Raw genomic sequence first — 13,911 nt, forward strand, 5'->3', positions numbered from 1 at the left:
TAGTCTATCTATATCTGTCTGTCTGTTAGACTATCTATCTATCTATCTCTGTCTGTCTATCTATCTATCTATCTATATGTCTGTCTGTCTGTTAGTCTATCTATCTATATCTGTCTGTCTATATATCTGTCTGTCTATCTATCTGTCTGTATGTCTGTCTATCTATCTATATCTGTCTGTCTATCTATCTGTCTGTCTATCTGTCTGTTAGACTATCTATGTATCTATATCTGTCTGTCTATATATCTGTCTATCTGTCTGTCTGTCTGTTAGACTATCTATCTATCTGTCTATCTATCTATCTGTTAGACTATCTATCTATCTATCTATCTATATCTGTCTGTCTATCTATCTGTCTGTCTGTCTGTTAGACTATCTATCTATCTATCTATCTATCTATCTATCTATCTATCTATATGTCTGTCTGTCTGTCTGTCTGTCTATCTATCTATCTATCTATATGTCTGTCTGTCTCTCTGTCTGTCTGTTAGTCTATCTATCTATCTATCTATCTATCTATCTATCTATCTGTCTGTCTGTCTGTCTGTCTGTCTGTTAGACTATCTATCTATCTATCTATCTATCTGTTAGACTATCTATCTATCTATCTATCTATCTATCTATATCTGTCTGTCTATCTATCTGTCTGTCTGTTAGACTATCTATCTATCTATATGTCTGTCTGTCTGTCTATCTATCTATCTATCTATCTATCTATCTATCTATCTATCTATATGTCTGTCTCTCTGTCTGTCTGTTAGTCTATCTATCTATCTATCTATCTATCTATCTATCTATCTATCTATCTATCTATCTATCTATATGTCTGTCTGTCTATCTATCTATCTATCTATCTATCTATCTATCTATCTATCTATCTATCTATCTATCTATCTAATGTCTGTCTGTTAATCTATCTATCTATCCATATGTCTGTCTGTCTGTCTGTCTGTCTGTTAATCTATCTATCTATCTATCTATCTGTTAGACTATCTATCTATCTATCTATCTATCTATATCTGTCTGTCTATCTATCTGTCTGTCTGTTAGACTATCTATCTATCTATCTATATGTCTGTCTGTCTGTCTATCTATCTATCTATCTATCTATCTATCTATATGTCTGTCTCTCTGTCTGTCTGTTAGTCTATCTATCTATCTATCTATCTATCTATCTATCTATCTATCTATATGTCTGTCTGTCTGTTAGACTATCTATCTATCTATCTATCTATCTATCTATCTATCTATCTATCTATCTATCTATCTATCTATCTATCTAATGTCTGTCTGTTAATCTATCTATCTATCCATATGTCTGTCTGTCTGTCTGTCTGTCTGTTAATCTATCTATCTATCTATCTATCTATCTATCTATCTATCTATCTATCTATCTATCTATATATCTATCTATCTATCTATCTATCTATATGTCTGTCTATCTATCTGTCTATCTATCTATCTATCTATCTAATCAGTGCAGATAAGCACAGTGGGGTCATCAATGTCCCGTGCAGTTTTATGCAGAATTCACCTGTAACAGAAGTGATGACGTGTCAGTGCACGCAGGGGGGCGTTCCGCGCGAGTGCAGGTGCATTCAACTCGGACTGAACTACCGCTAGTGTTCACCGCACTCTCGTAGTCTGTGGAGTGCGCAGAGAAACTCCCGCACTGAGAGAATTTACTGGGATATTCGCCGCTAAACAAACAGACACTTGTTCAGCCTCATACCACTGAATTCTGAGGAGTCAAAGATGATTTCCAGCTTGGATGTAGCGTCGGTCTTCCCACGGTGAACATCGCTGGTTTTGAGGAGAACACACAGTTTTAGGACACTTGAAAGAGCCTCAGTGCTTTGATTAGTTTGTAGATAACTGTTATCTACTTCACGCGCAGTGTTAATACGGACGAGCGCGCGCAGAGCGGACACTCTTCACATGCTGAGCCATGGAGACGCTAACTGCAGCGAAACTTCACACCTGCCTGTCAATATTCACATTTCTGTGCTGTATTTCAGGTAGGCTGCTTCTACACCACTGAACTGTGTGCGATGGTTATGTAAATACTTTATGTTGAATACAGAACTGGGTAGTTTCATTCAGGCTGTTTCCAGAGTCCAAAGATTACAAAAACAACAGTATTGACTAATAGGCTACTGTATATATTTAAATTGTTATACTTTTTTTTTTTTTTTATGTGTAATAGCTTTTTTCTTGCGTTTGTTGGCTGTTTTCACAGTCCAAATGTAGAAAAGTCGATCGGTAATGTTGTTAAAGACACCTGCTAGTTTAACTATACATAGCCTATTAAAACTATATGTTTATATATTATATTATGTTTTATTTCTAATTATATTTTTGTGTAGATATTGTCATATGCATATAACATATAATTCATATAATAATTTTACTTATTTTCTAATTATTTTACTTTTATTCTTATACTTGTTTAGTCTTTTTAGTTAGTAAATAAACTTAACCCATAATATTAGTGTCCCGCATTAGTGAAAGTAAACCCTTGAGTCACATACCCTCATAAAACACTGTTATCTAAACATTTCTTTGAGTAGACTAGTTTCATCCTGGGTGTGGTCATCTGCTTACTGAGCCGTTTGACAAGCTGCTTTTCTAGGCAATAATGTCATTTTCCTTGAATTATTCTATGTGTCATGTACACACAATTGATATTGTTTGGATCTGAGTGCTTTAGTAATACTGCAGCAGTTGTAACAGGATCTGACTGATGGGAGTACTGAGATTACTAATCATTGTTTTCTCATACAAACATGCAGAGAGCGACACACACATTTTGCAGGTGCGTCCTCTTCTCTGCAGTGCCTGGAAATGAGGGAAGCTGGTGAAAAAGATTAACAGCAGGGTATTTCCTTGACTAGATTAAAACAAAAAATGGACAGAACTTGATCAGTTTTAATGGAGACAAGGCGAGTGAGAAATAGTGAAATGGCTTGTGCAAACCGTCTAATTCTTTAACCAAAGAAAATGTTTGAGCTGAAGGTGAGCTGCAGGTCTCACGTTTGTAGTGCAAACCAAGGATTTACTAACACCGCTGGAATGAAATAACAGAAACATTCCATCACAGGTTTCTGCGTTAAGCCCAGGTGGCAGGGATAAAATTAGTTCAGAAGAACATCATAAGTTACAGTAATCCTGCATTGCTTTGGTAGCGTGTACAAGTCAAAGCATGGCTTTTGGTAAAAGCCCTTGTTGGCCTTTTGGCGACACTGGTAACAACAAAGCAATTTCAGGGGTAATTCAAAGGTTTAGTTTGTCCTGTCTTTATTTTTATATATAAAAGTACAAAGCAACAACTCCCAACGGACTGCTGCTCTAGAATAGAAACTGAAAACGTCATGTTGATTTACAGTGTCCCAAAAATTATTTGGCCGCTTAAGCCACACTTAAAATGTCTGAATGTCTTTGCATCAGATTACAAAAAGTCAGATCAAGTATTTCATTAAAGAAAGAAAGCACAAGCAAACTGTTTGTTTAAATATATGATTGTCATGTTTTAAATGTTAAAATAATAGATTTATTGTTTAAAATTAAGACAAAAAGTATTTGGACACTTTCATGTCCATAAGTAATGTGCCAACCATATCTGTGTGAAATTCAGAGGGACTGACTTAATAAATCCACTAAAACTCACCTTAAAGAATTTTAAATATGTGAAAATATCAGAAAATTTTGGTTCTGAGAAACGCTTTTGTATCATTTATTTGTAAATGTCATTTGGTATGACATGTTTTCCTAATGCAATTACATTCAAATATTTTAAGTGTGACCTAAAGGGATAGTTCACTCAAAAATGAAAATTCTGTCATCATTTACTCAACCTCAAGTTGTTCCAAACCTGTATGAATTTCTTTCTTCTGCTGAACACAAAAGTAGATATTTTGAAGAATGATGGACCCTATTGACTTTGATACTATTTGTTTTCCTATACTATGGAAGTCAATGGGGCCCATCAACTTTTTGGTTACCAATATTCTAAAAAATATCTTATTTTGTGTTCAGCAGAAGAAAGAAATCCATACAGGTTTGAAACAACTCGAGGGTGAGTAAATGATGACAGAATTTTCATTTTTGGGTGAACTATCCCTTTAAGTGTCCAAACATATTTTGGGGTCATTCATTGCAGTTAGAATCCCCCTTTTTTTTTTTTTTCTTTTTTTTTTTTTGCCATGTTGATTAGCATTTGAGTTGTGGGTTGTTTTGTGTGTATCAGGATGTCCCTTTTTCGGAAACGAGAGGAGTCCCTCTCTCAGTGCTGTGTCCCCAGAGGAACATGCTCAGTGAGGTCTGGGGTCATGAGAAAACTAGTGGGCGACTTTCCCAACTCTCTTCTTGGCCTGTTGACATTCTTGGAAATACACTCACACACACATGTGTAATGGCATCATAATCCATTTTTAAAAAGACATGCCATATCCTATTGAAGAGGGTTGTAAATCACATAGCTTGTACAGTGCTGATGTTGTTGAACAGTTGTACCTATTTATAGTAATTGCACCCACATACAACCAATTTTCCTTTGACGTTCCATTGTGTCATTGTGTTGACAAATTTTCCAAGCATGATAAAGAATAAACATTCCACTATTATGCACTTAAAACCAGTTCAGTATATGTTCAGTAAACCACTGGCCTAAATCATTATCAAGAAAAAAAGTAATGTATATTTTCATATATATATATATATATATATATATATATATATATATATATATATATATATATATATATATACAGGGAGTGCAGAATTATTAGGCAAGTTGATTTTCTGATCATATTTTTTTCCCAAGCACATTTTACCAATTCCAATCCACATCAATCTTAATAACTACTATTAATATTGTTTTTAATCATTTATAAGTGATATATAATTGTTCATGAAGGCTGGAAATGAAAAATGCCTTATATTCAGGTGTGCAGAATTATTAGGCAAGTTTTCTTTTACAGGCAAAATGAGCCAAAAAAGAGATTTAACTCAGACTGAAAAGTCAAAAATTATTAAATACTCATGAGAAGGACGCAATACTAATGCAATACTAGAAATTGCAAAGTTAAAGCATGACCAAGGGACAGCAAAATGCTCATTGGGTCAGCGGGGTCAGACAACAACAGGTGGAAAAGAAAAGACACATGTTAACTGCAAAATAATTAAGAATTAAGGTGAAGAATTAAGTGTGAAACCATCAGGAACCCTTTAGTCTCCAGCGCCACCATTTTCCAGAGCTGCAACCTACCTGGAGTCTCCAGAAGTGCAAGGTGTCAGGATCTCAGAGACTTAGGTTAGCTAAAGAATCCTAAAAAATGACCTGCACTTGATAAGAATCACAAGCTGAAGTGTTATAAAATACATGAAGACTGGGTTTTAATAGGGCTTATAGACAGACAGCTTGAGAATGACTCCTGATGGACCAGCACCACATCCTCTTGTACCACTGTTTGAAGAATTTATCCAGAATCTGGCAGTAAGGTGTTTGAGTTCACTTTTAGTCCATCTCTTATCCTGAAATGTCTGTCTTGCAGAGATGGACTAAAAATGATCTTCCAAAACTTACTGCCAGATTCTGGAAGATAAATTCTTCAAACAGTGGTACAACAGGATGTGGTGCTGGTCCTTCAGGAGTCACTCTCAAGCTGTCTGTTTATAAGGCCTATAAAAACCCAGTCTTCATGTATTTTATAACACTTCAGCTTGTGATTCTTATCAAGTGCGGGTCATTTTTTAGGATTCTTTAGCTAACCTAAGTCTCTGAGATCCTGAGACCTTGCACTTCTGGAGACTCCAGGTAGGTTGCAGTTCTGGAAAATGGTGGCGCTGGAGACTAAAGGGTTCCTGATGGTTTCACACTTAATTCTTCACCTTAATTCTTAATTATTTTGCTGTTAACGTGTCTTTTCTTTTCCACCTGTTGTTGTCTGACCCCGCTGACCCAATGAGCATTTTGCTGTCCCTTGGTCATGCTTTAACTTTGCAATTTCTAGTATTGCATTAGTATTGCGTCCTTCTCATGAGTATTTAATAATTTTTGACTTTTCAGTCTGAGGTAAATCTCTTTTTTGGCTCATTTTGCCTGTAAAAGAAAACTTGCCTAATAATTCTGCACACCTGAATATAAGGCATTTTTCATTTCCAGCCTTCATGAACAATTATATATCACTTATAAATGATTAAAAACAATATTAATAGTAGTTATTAAGATTGATGTGGATTGGAATTGGTAAAATGTGCTTGGGAAAAAAATATGATCAGAAAATCAACTTGCCTAATAATTCTGCACTCCCTGTATAATCATCATTATAATTTTTTTTAATTAAATTGGATAAAATCTTGATATCTATTTAAGAATGCTAGTGTGTGCCTGTCCATTTATCATTGGATTCAACTTGATGTGGTGTTGTGGCAGGTTGTCGTGCTGATGTGTCAGTTTAGTCTATACTGAACTCATGCGGGGTGACGGTGTGTTGATGCTTTTACTGTGCTCTCTGTCTGGTCTTACAGAAATCTGTGTAACAATTAGAGACACTAGAGTCTAGAGACACTAAACTAGAGACACTGAGGTCAGACACAGAGGCTTCGTCCTGTCAGCTCTCAAAGGCACGCACAGAATCTCACTCATATAATATCTCAGTGAAAGAAACAGAATTGCAGAGTTGTGCCACTTCAGTGTGATGCATTTCAGAGCCAACACCTATGACTTATTCACTAGCAACCTACAGTCCAGTTTAACCAAGCCATGCATATTTAAATTAAGGCAAATTGCAATTTTTTGGGTATCTTTGCACCATTTCCTAATTTGCATAATTCCTTTAGAGAACACTGAAACAACGCAGACAGCGCGTGCAAATGAATGTCAGCCGGTGCAGTTCATTCTTAGTGAATTTCCGTTGTCTTGTGAAGAAGACTTGCATATTGTTATATGAAACCAATTAATTTTAAAATCATATTCATATTGGATGTTGCATTCCTACTACCATCAAAATATTGATTGTCCTTACTTTGCAACTTAGCATCTCTACCCTTGTTTTTGAAATTTAAAATTTTTTGATAACTTAGCATCAAAACTATTGACATGAAACTAAATGAATCCTGAAAATCCAGTTAATGCTACTCAGGCAAAGGGTAATCTTAGTGAGCTAGCTGAGTGTCTGTAGAGGAAGTGATAGAGTAATTACCACTGCTGAAATCCAGTGTAATCTCATATGGCCGGTCAGGAAACATCCAGTCCTGAAATGCAGTGACAGCAACTTGCTGTCTGTCTGCCAGATTGGTCCATTGTACCTGGAGTTCTCTGTTTGCAGTTTTAACCTAAAACATTGACCTCAGGTAGCTTCTTAAAGCATTAGTTCACAGAAAAATGAAAATTCTGTCATTAATTACTCACCCTCACGTCGTTCCAAACCTGTAAGACCTTCGTTCATCTTCGGAACACAAATTAAGATATTTTTGATGAAATCCGAGAGCTCTCTAACTCCTCCATAAACAGCAATTTAATTATTACTGTCAAGGCACAGAATGGTACTAAAGACATCAATTTAAAAAAACAACAACAAAAAAAACAACTTTATTCAACATTCTCTTCTCTTCCTTGTCAGTCTCCTACACTGTTCACATTGTAAACACAATGCAGCGCTTCCAGGTTCTACATCAGTACCCCGACTCACCCTAGTTCCTTTGACAAAAACCCAATAGGATTTTTCCATAGGCTTTTGGGTTATCGCAAAAAACAAGCTCTGTGATCAACAAAAGTTTGACACTTCAACGTTTTGTCCATCAAGATAATTTGCACAGAACACAACTTTTATGAATTTTGAAGCCTAAATGCAGTCGCCAGAAGTAAAAAGCTATAAACGAAGTACACCACGGTCCCACGACTTCATGTCACCATCACTAAGCTTCCGACGGCTCTGTCAGTTTTTATTTAAAAAAAAGTTCCATAGAAAGTTTGAGTTAGAATAGTTTATAAGGGCACAATATTAAGCATAATGAGGCTGTAAAAGCGGACTGAGTGTACCTGTTTGGCGTGATGACGTTGATGGGACAGCCTCTGTAGTCCAATTTAGCCACTTGTTAGCAACCGTCTTTCTCAAGACATGTAACAGCTTAAAAAATCACACGTTGGGTAATACTGATGTATTTTATGTTGTAGAATAAAACGTGAAAGTATTTTGAGCTTGTGTTCACCACAGACCTTATTTCAGCCTTTTTAACCAAAATCCCATTCAAATAACCCATTGACTTTGGGGCGATGGAACTGGAAGTGCTAAAATGCTAACTCGTTTCCCCATTTTGGCCTACAAATTGATGTCATAACTGCACCACTCTATAGTCAACCAAACTTTAGTCAACAAGAAGAGGCTTAGTTGCAGAAAAAAAAACTCCACAGGTAGTGGTGAAGTCACTCAGTCTATGATTATGTCAGGAAGGAAATCTGAACATTTGCCTATTATCCATCAAACTCATCCTGTCTTAACATTTGAAACATGTAGCCTAATGTTAGCCACTATACATGGCCGCTTGCTCTAACGTTAATGTTAACCTAGCTAAATGTATGCTATTATTGCTCATAGTGTGGAAACTGAATTAGTACCGCTCTTTACTACATGACATGTTTTAATGTTTTAAGATGTTCAGGCAGTCTTGCTGTTTTTCTGACACATTCATAATCATTACAAGCTTTATGTGAGCGCTGGAGTGCTTAATTTATATTTTATTATGGTTTTTTACTCAAACCATTTTCAGATGCCTAATTAAATTAATATAATTAACGTGCGACTAGGTGACTTAATGGCTTAAATGAACAACTACTAGTCGACTAGAAAAATGGATACTTCTCAGTATTGAATGAAATAATCAATTTATTTATAATTGACATTCTTTTAGCTTCATCCACCATCTTGTATTTATTCTTCACAAAAAAAAACATTTTATTTAGAAAAAATATTCCAGTTATGTCCTTAAAAGAATGTTACACAAGAATAACAAATGCTTGTACAGTGTCCATTATTTTGTTTTAGAAATAACTGTTTGTTATATGACTAACTTATATGAAAAGTAATGCGCTATATCTACTCAATAAAATTTTGGCAACAGATTACAAGCAATATTATTAATTAAATTCAACAATTAGAATTGAGTTAGAATTAATCAAATTAATTCCTTAAAAGTCAACCATTTTAAACGAGTAATATTTAAACAAAAATTTTCTGAATAGACAGACGTCAAAGATGAATTAAGAGCTCTTTATTGCCAACATTGAAGACACCTGATGATAACAAGCAGAAACTTTGAAGGAAAGGGAAACACAAGAATTAACAGAGGTTTAGATGTTGGTGTTGATTTTATTAAAAATGTTTGATCACCATTATGGTGATCAGTGTTTTTAGTTGGGCAGTTTGACTATTTGCTTTTTATGTCAGTTTGTGGTTTTTGTAATGGTGTTTGCTAATTTTACACATTTTAAATGGTTGACTTTTAAGGAAATCAATTTGATTCATTCTAACTCAATTCTTATATGTTGAATTTAATTAACAAAATTGCTTGTAATGTTACCACAATTTTGAGTAGATAGAGTGTGTTACTTTTTACAGTGTAGACTGCTCTGAGTCTTGAAAATATCATTAAGCACCTATTGCTAGATGCCTGTTGGCCCACTGAGGGCTCTTTTCTTATTAAGCCTTGGGGTCAGCGTGTGTTGTATAAAGCTCGTCTGCTCCTGAAGACCACCTCTTTCTGCAGAGAAATAGAAACAAATGAGCAAGACAATGAGAAAAAAATATGTGGATTATTATGGAGAGAGAGAGAGAGAGAGAGAGAGAGAGAAAGAAGTTAGAGAAGTAGTCAGAAGTAAGCTGTCACTGAGGTTATGCCCACCTGTCATCCCATCAGCCATTAGAGGACAGAAAGCTTTATTTTACAGCTCATCAGCACAATTTCTGCTCCTGCGGTGGGGTATAGCCTCAAAACATCATTTCTGAATGAAAAAAACTCCCTGCACACAGTCATTTATAACCTTTGAGAACAGTCATCTTCACATATAATTACATACTCTTACTTCAGACTTGAACTGAAGGGTCCTGAACCTGTGTTTACATTCTGGTGACTATAACAATAATTTTGGCGCAGCTCTCATTATAAGCTGTAATTATAGACTCTCAGAGGGAGTGTTAGGATCACTGGCACACACCAGTGTTTTGGAGTGCTAAGACTTCATTATGTTAATGACAGCTCAGAGGTAAAGACCCTCTGTCTCGCTGGTTTTATCCTCCCATCGAGCTTTCACAGACAAGACACACACACTTCACAATCACAACTAAAATGAACAGTGATTTAATTAGCATGTTGTTGTTTTAATTCTCCATTCCACTTCTTGTGGATTCCATCTCAATTCCACAGAAAAGATGTTACTGTAATTCAATCAAGGGTGCCAGGAGAATGGGTTGTTCCTGAATAACACATTTAGTTTAGTCCAGTGTGAGTTTCACGAATCCAAAGCAAACATTTTTTTGGCCACTAAAGTTGCACTGACCGAATGGCCATTGCCCCACACGAGTACTAACAGTTTAAATAGGGGGGATTGATCAGGGGGCCGAGCCTCAGGCACTGACCTCTTGTTTCATGCTCATTCATTAGCAGTGTTAAGGGTTAAATTCTCCAAAATGAGCTTGCTAAGTTTAGAGTTTAAGCTTATTGTTAACAGCCACACACTTTGTGCCAAGTCTGAGCAAACACAAAGGGAAATAAAGGAAAAAAATGGTTTTGTTGTGGGGCAATGATCATGAATTTCATCAAAACACTCACTTAATGCATATGCTAACCTGTAGTTTTATGCTGGAAAAAATGTCTTCAATAAAGAGATCAAATGTAACATTTTAATTTGTATATTGGTATTGTGATTAAACTTCAGGCTGCTGCTGCTCGGCTCTCTGTGACCTCATTGACATTTTGCGAGTGTGTTTCTTTCCTCATTAGTGACTGATCATTACTGTCATTGATTTTCTCACTTAAATGCTATAGTCATTAAGGTGGATCCTCTTTGGCTCATTACAGAGTTATTTTTGGCTGTCGTTTGCAGAAGTTGTTGTGTTTTCATTTGAAAGTTTTGTTCGTATTCGTTTAATGTACCTGCTAGTGCTGCAATCAAAATTGTTGACCATTTAGATACTATGATAATGAATTATTTTTAAATAAAGAAATTATTCATTTTGATTAATAGAATTTTCTTTTTTTTTTTTTGTCCAAATGCCTTAATAATAATAATAATAATAATAAAACACAAAGATATGACATCCAAATTATGTAAGGTAGTACAATTAGATCTCTTTTATTGAAGCCAGAAGGTTTTAATTATATTTTGCTACATATAAAGGTATTTTAAATTTTGAAGTGTATTATTATTATTATTATTATTATTATTATTATGAAGACAGAAATGTATTGCCAATGTAATATAACTACACTGTAAAAAAATGTAATTAAAATTTTAATTAAACCACATTGTGATCTAAGAAAGAGATTTTGTTATTGATAGGTCTGAAGACTAATTAAAGAGCTCAGATTTGCCAATGCATTTATGTGCATTTTATTTCTTACCCTACAATCTACTGCCAATGCAAGATATAATACAGATGTTTGAATGTGCCCCTGCTTTTATTTCTTGAAATTTAAGCATATAGACTATTTCTATGATAATTTATGATAATTTTATCCTTCTAAGAAAGCCCAGGGGTGGTGCTGCATCTCTGCAGTATATATATCGAGCTAATATCTCACACGCTGCTGCTCCCATCAGCTACATCAAGCATGCAGTTTTGAAGCGGGGTAATGCGGTATGCATTAGTAAATGCAGGGACACGCATGTCGTGTGTGTGTGTGCATTTGAGTTGGTGTAGATAAATCTGTGCCCCAACATCTGTCTACACTCAGAGTTGGATATCTCTACTTGACACCTAATCACAAAGTGGAAACATCTTCTATCCCACAATGCATTGCTTATTACCCTTGTCTTGCAGTCTCAGCACGCCTGAGGCCATCGATATTCCATCCAGTCCAAATTCTCAGATCTACTCCATTAGATCCCCACATCTTTCAGTTAAGCCCAGGTTTTCGGTCGTCACCAACCCTGGTTTGCATCAAATACTGTCTTTTTATTTCCCCTGTATGTTGTAACGTGGTCCTCTGAGCTCAAGCACAGATCATTTTCTGGATGTTCTGACACTGCAATCTCTGGAGTAATATTTTTCCGCTTTATCTTTCCCCCATCTATTTTATTCCTAATTTATACAGGCAGCACTCCATGCATCCCTCCATTGCCAGTTTCCCCTTGACATTTGTGGAAACACTTATGAAAATAATAGCCCAGGGTCCCCCAACAGAGTGTCGCTTCCAAAAACATATTAAAGTGAATGAGAGAGATGTCCTGTTCTCACCATGTGCCCAATCCATTACTTGCAGTCACTGTCATTAGCCATTCATTCCCACTCACCACTCAGAAATAATCAGTACAGGAGGCGCAACAGGGAGTTCATCTTCTCCCCATCAGTGTAAAAATAGCTGGAGCTGTCAGGAGCAGGCCTGCTTTTTCCCTTCACTATCGATAATTCAGGCTCCTAATTACTGTGTGATACATAATTGAGCACTTGATGAAAACCTGTGAATGTTCATTTAAACAGTTTCACCTTTAACCTGCTGCCTCTCACAACGACAGCCTTGGAGAGGGTGTGAATACTAATGAGATTGGGAATGATTGAGAGTCAAGCATTTATCTTTGAGATTTATGGAACTCTTCCAAAGATAAAAATACCAATCTGCACATATTGGGCCTCATTCATTAAAAACACGAGCTGAAGGAATTTTTGTGTAAATCGTTAGTAAGGCCATTCCGACGTACATTTTCGAATTCATGAATATGTTCGTATTTTCAAAATGTTATTTGGTAAGAAGTTAATATTGCTGGTTACTGCATTTTTATATTCAGTAATATTCTTCAAAATGAGATACTGGTAACACGTTATTGCCATGGATATTCCAAATCATAGCAACCAAAGTGTCTCTGATGGAAAAACTCTGCGTTTCCAAAGCGCTCTCAAATGCTGGCCATTTTCAGAAGACCACCAGGCATTTTTTCAATTGCTTAAAATGCTTTGGTAGATCCATGCTAATTGAATATTTATGTTTAGGTAAGGCATATGGCCTTTTAGTCTCTTTATCATTTATGCAATATAATGGAGCCAAACACAGCGTTCCTGGACACGTAATTTGCGTAGTTGTAGTTCATAGGCAGGGATTACGATAATTGTGAATGAGCGTGCACGTGCATCCTATTTACAAATGGTTGGAATTCCGGAGTTGAGTTTTCGGGGAGGTTCTTTTTACGTGCAAATTACTCAGAATTTGTTCATAAATTTACGAAAGTTTCATGAATGAGGCCCATTGTTCAGGAATGGTTTGAGGAACATGATGAAGAGATCTCAATCCAATTGAGCATCTGTGGGATGTGTTGGACCAACAAGTTTGAGCTACAGTGGCTCCACCTCGCAACCTACAAAACTTGATGAATCTGCTGCTAATGTCTTGGTGCCAGATACCACAGCACACCTTCAGGGGTCTTGTAGAGCCCACGCCTCGGTGGGTCGGCGCTGTTTTGGCAGCACACGGTGGACCAATAGCATATCGTTAGCCTCATAGCATAATTGCCTAAGTCATTTTTTGGCCAAACTGTGATATCTGCCTTTGAAATATGATCTGGGCAATTATGCTATGAGGCTAACGATATCAGGCATGTGTTCATAATGTTTTGGCTCATCTGTCTATATGTACAGTATAGCACTGAAATGATGTATCAGCTTCCTGGACTGCAGCTTTCCATTTTAATTTACATAATAG

General features: G+C 36.1%; 1 protein-coding gene across 1 annotated transcript in view; it reads left to right on the forward strand.

Annotated features, from left to right (window-relative positions):
* Positions 1-1,602: 1,602 nt before the first annotated feature.
* esama (endothelial cell adhesion molecule a) overlaps positions 1,603-13,911 on the forward strand; it is a 53,327-nt gene continuing 41,018 nt past the window's right edge. Inside the window, exon 1 of the mRNA XM_048180759.1 lies at positions 1,603-2,018. Within this exon, the coding sequence (XP_048036716.1) occupies positions 1,949-2,018 (70 nt within the window). The 5' untranslated portion in view covers positions 1,603-1,948. The remainder of the gene's footprint in view (positions 2,019-13,911) is intronic.

The sequence above is a fragment of the Megalobrama amblycephala genome, linkage group LG2, assembly GCF_018812025.1.
Source record: "Megalobrama amblycephala isolate DHTTF-2021 linkage group LG2, ASM1881202v1, whole genome shotgun sequence".
Taxonomy (NCBI): Eukaryota; Metazoa; Chordata; class Actinopteri; order Cypriniformes; family Xenocyprididae; genus Megalobrama; species Megalobrama amblycephala.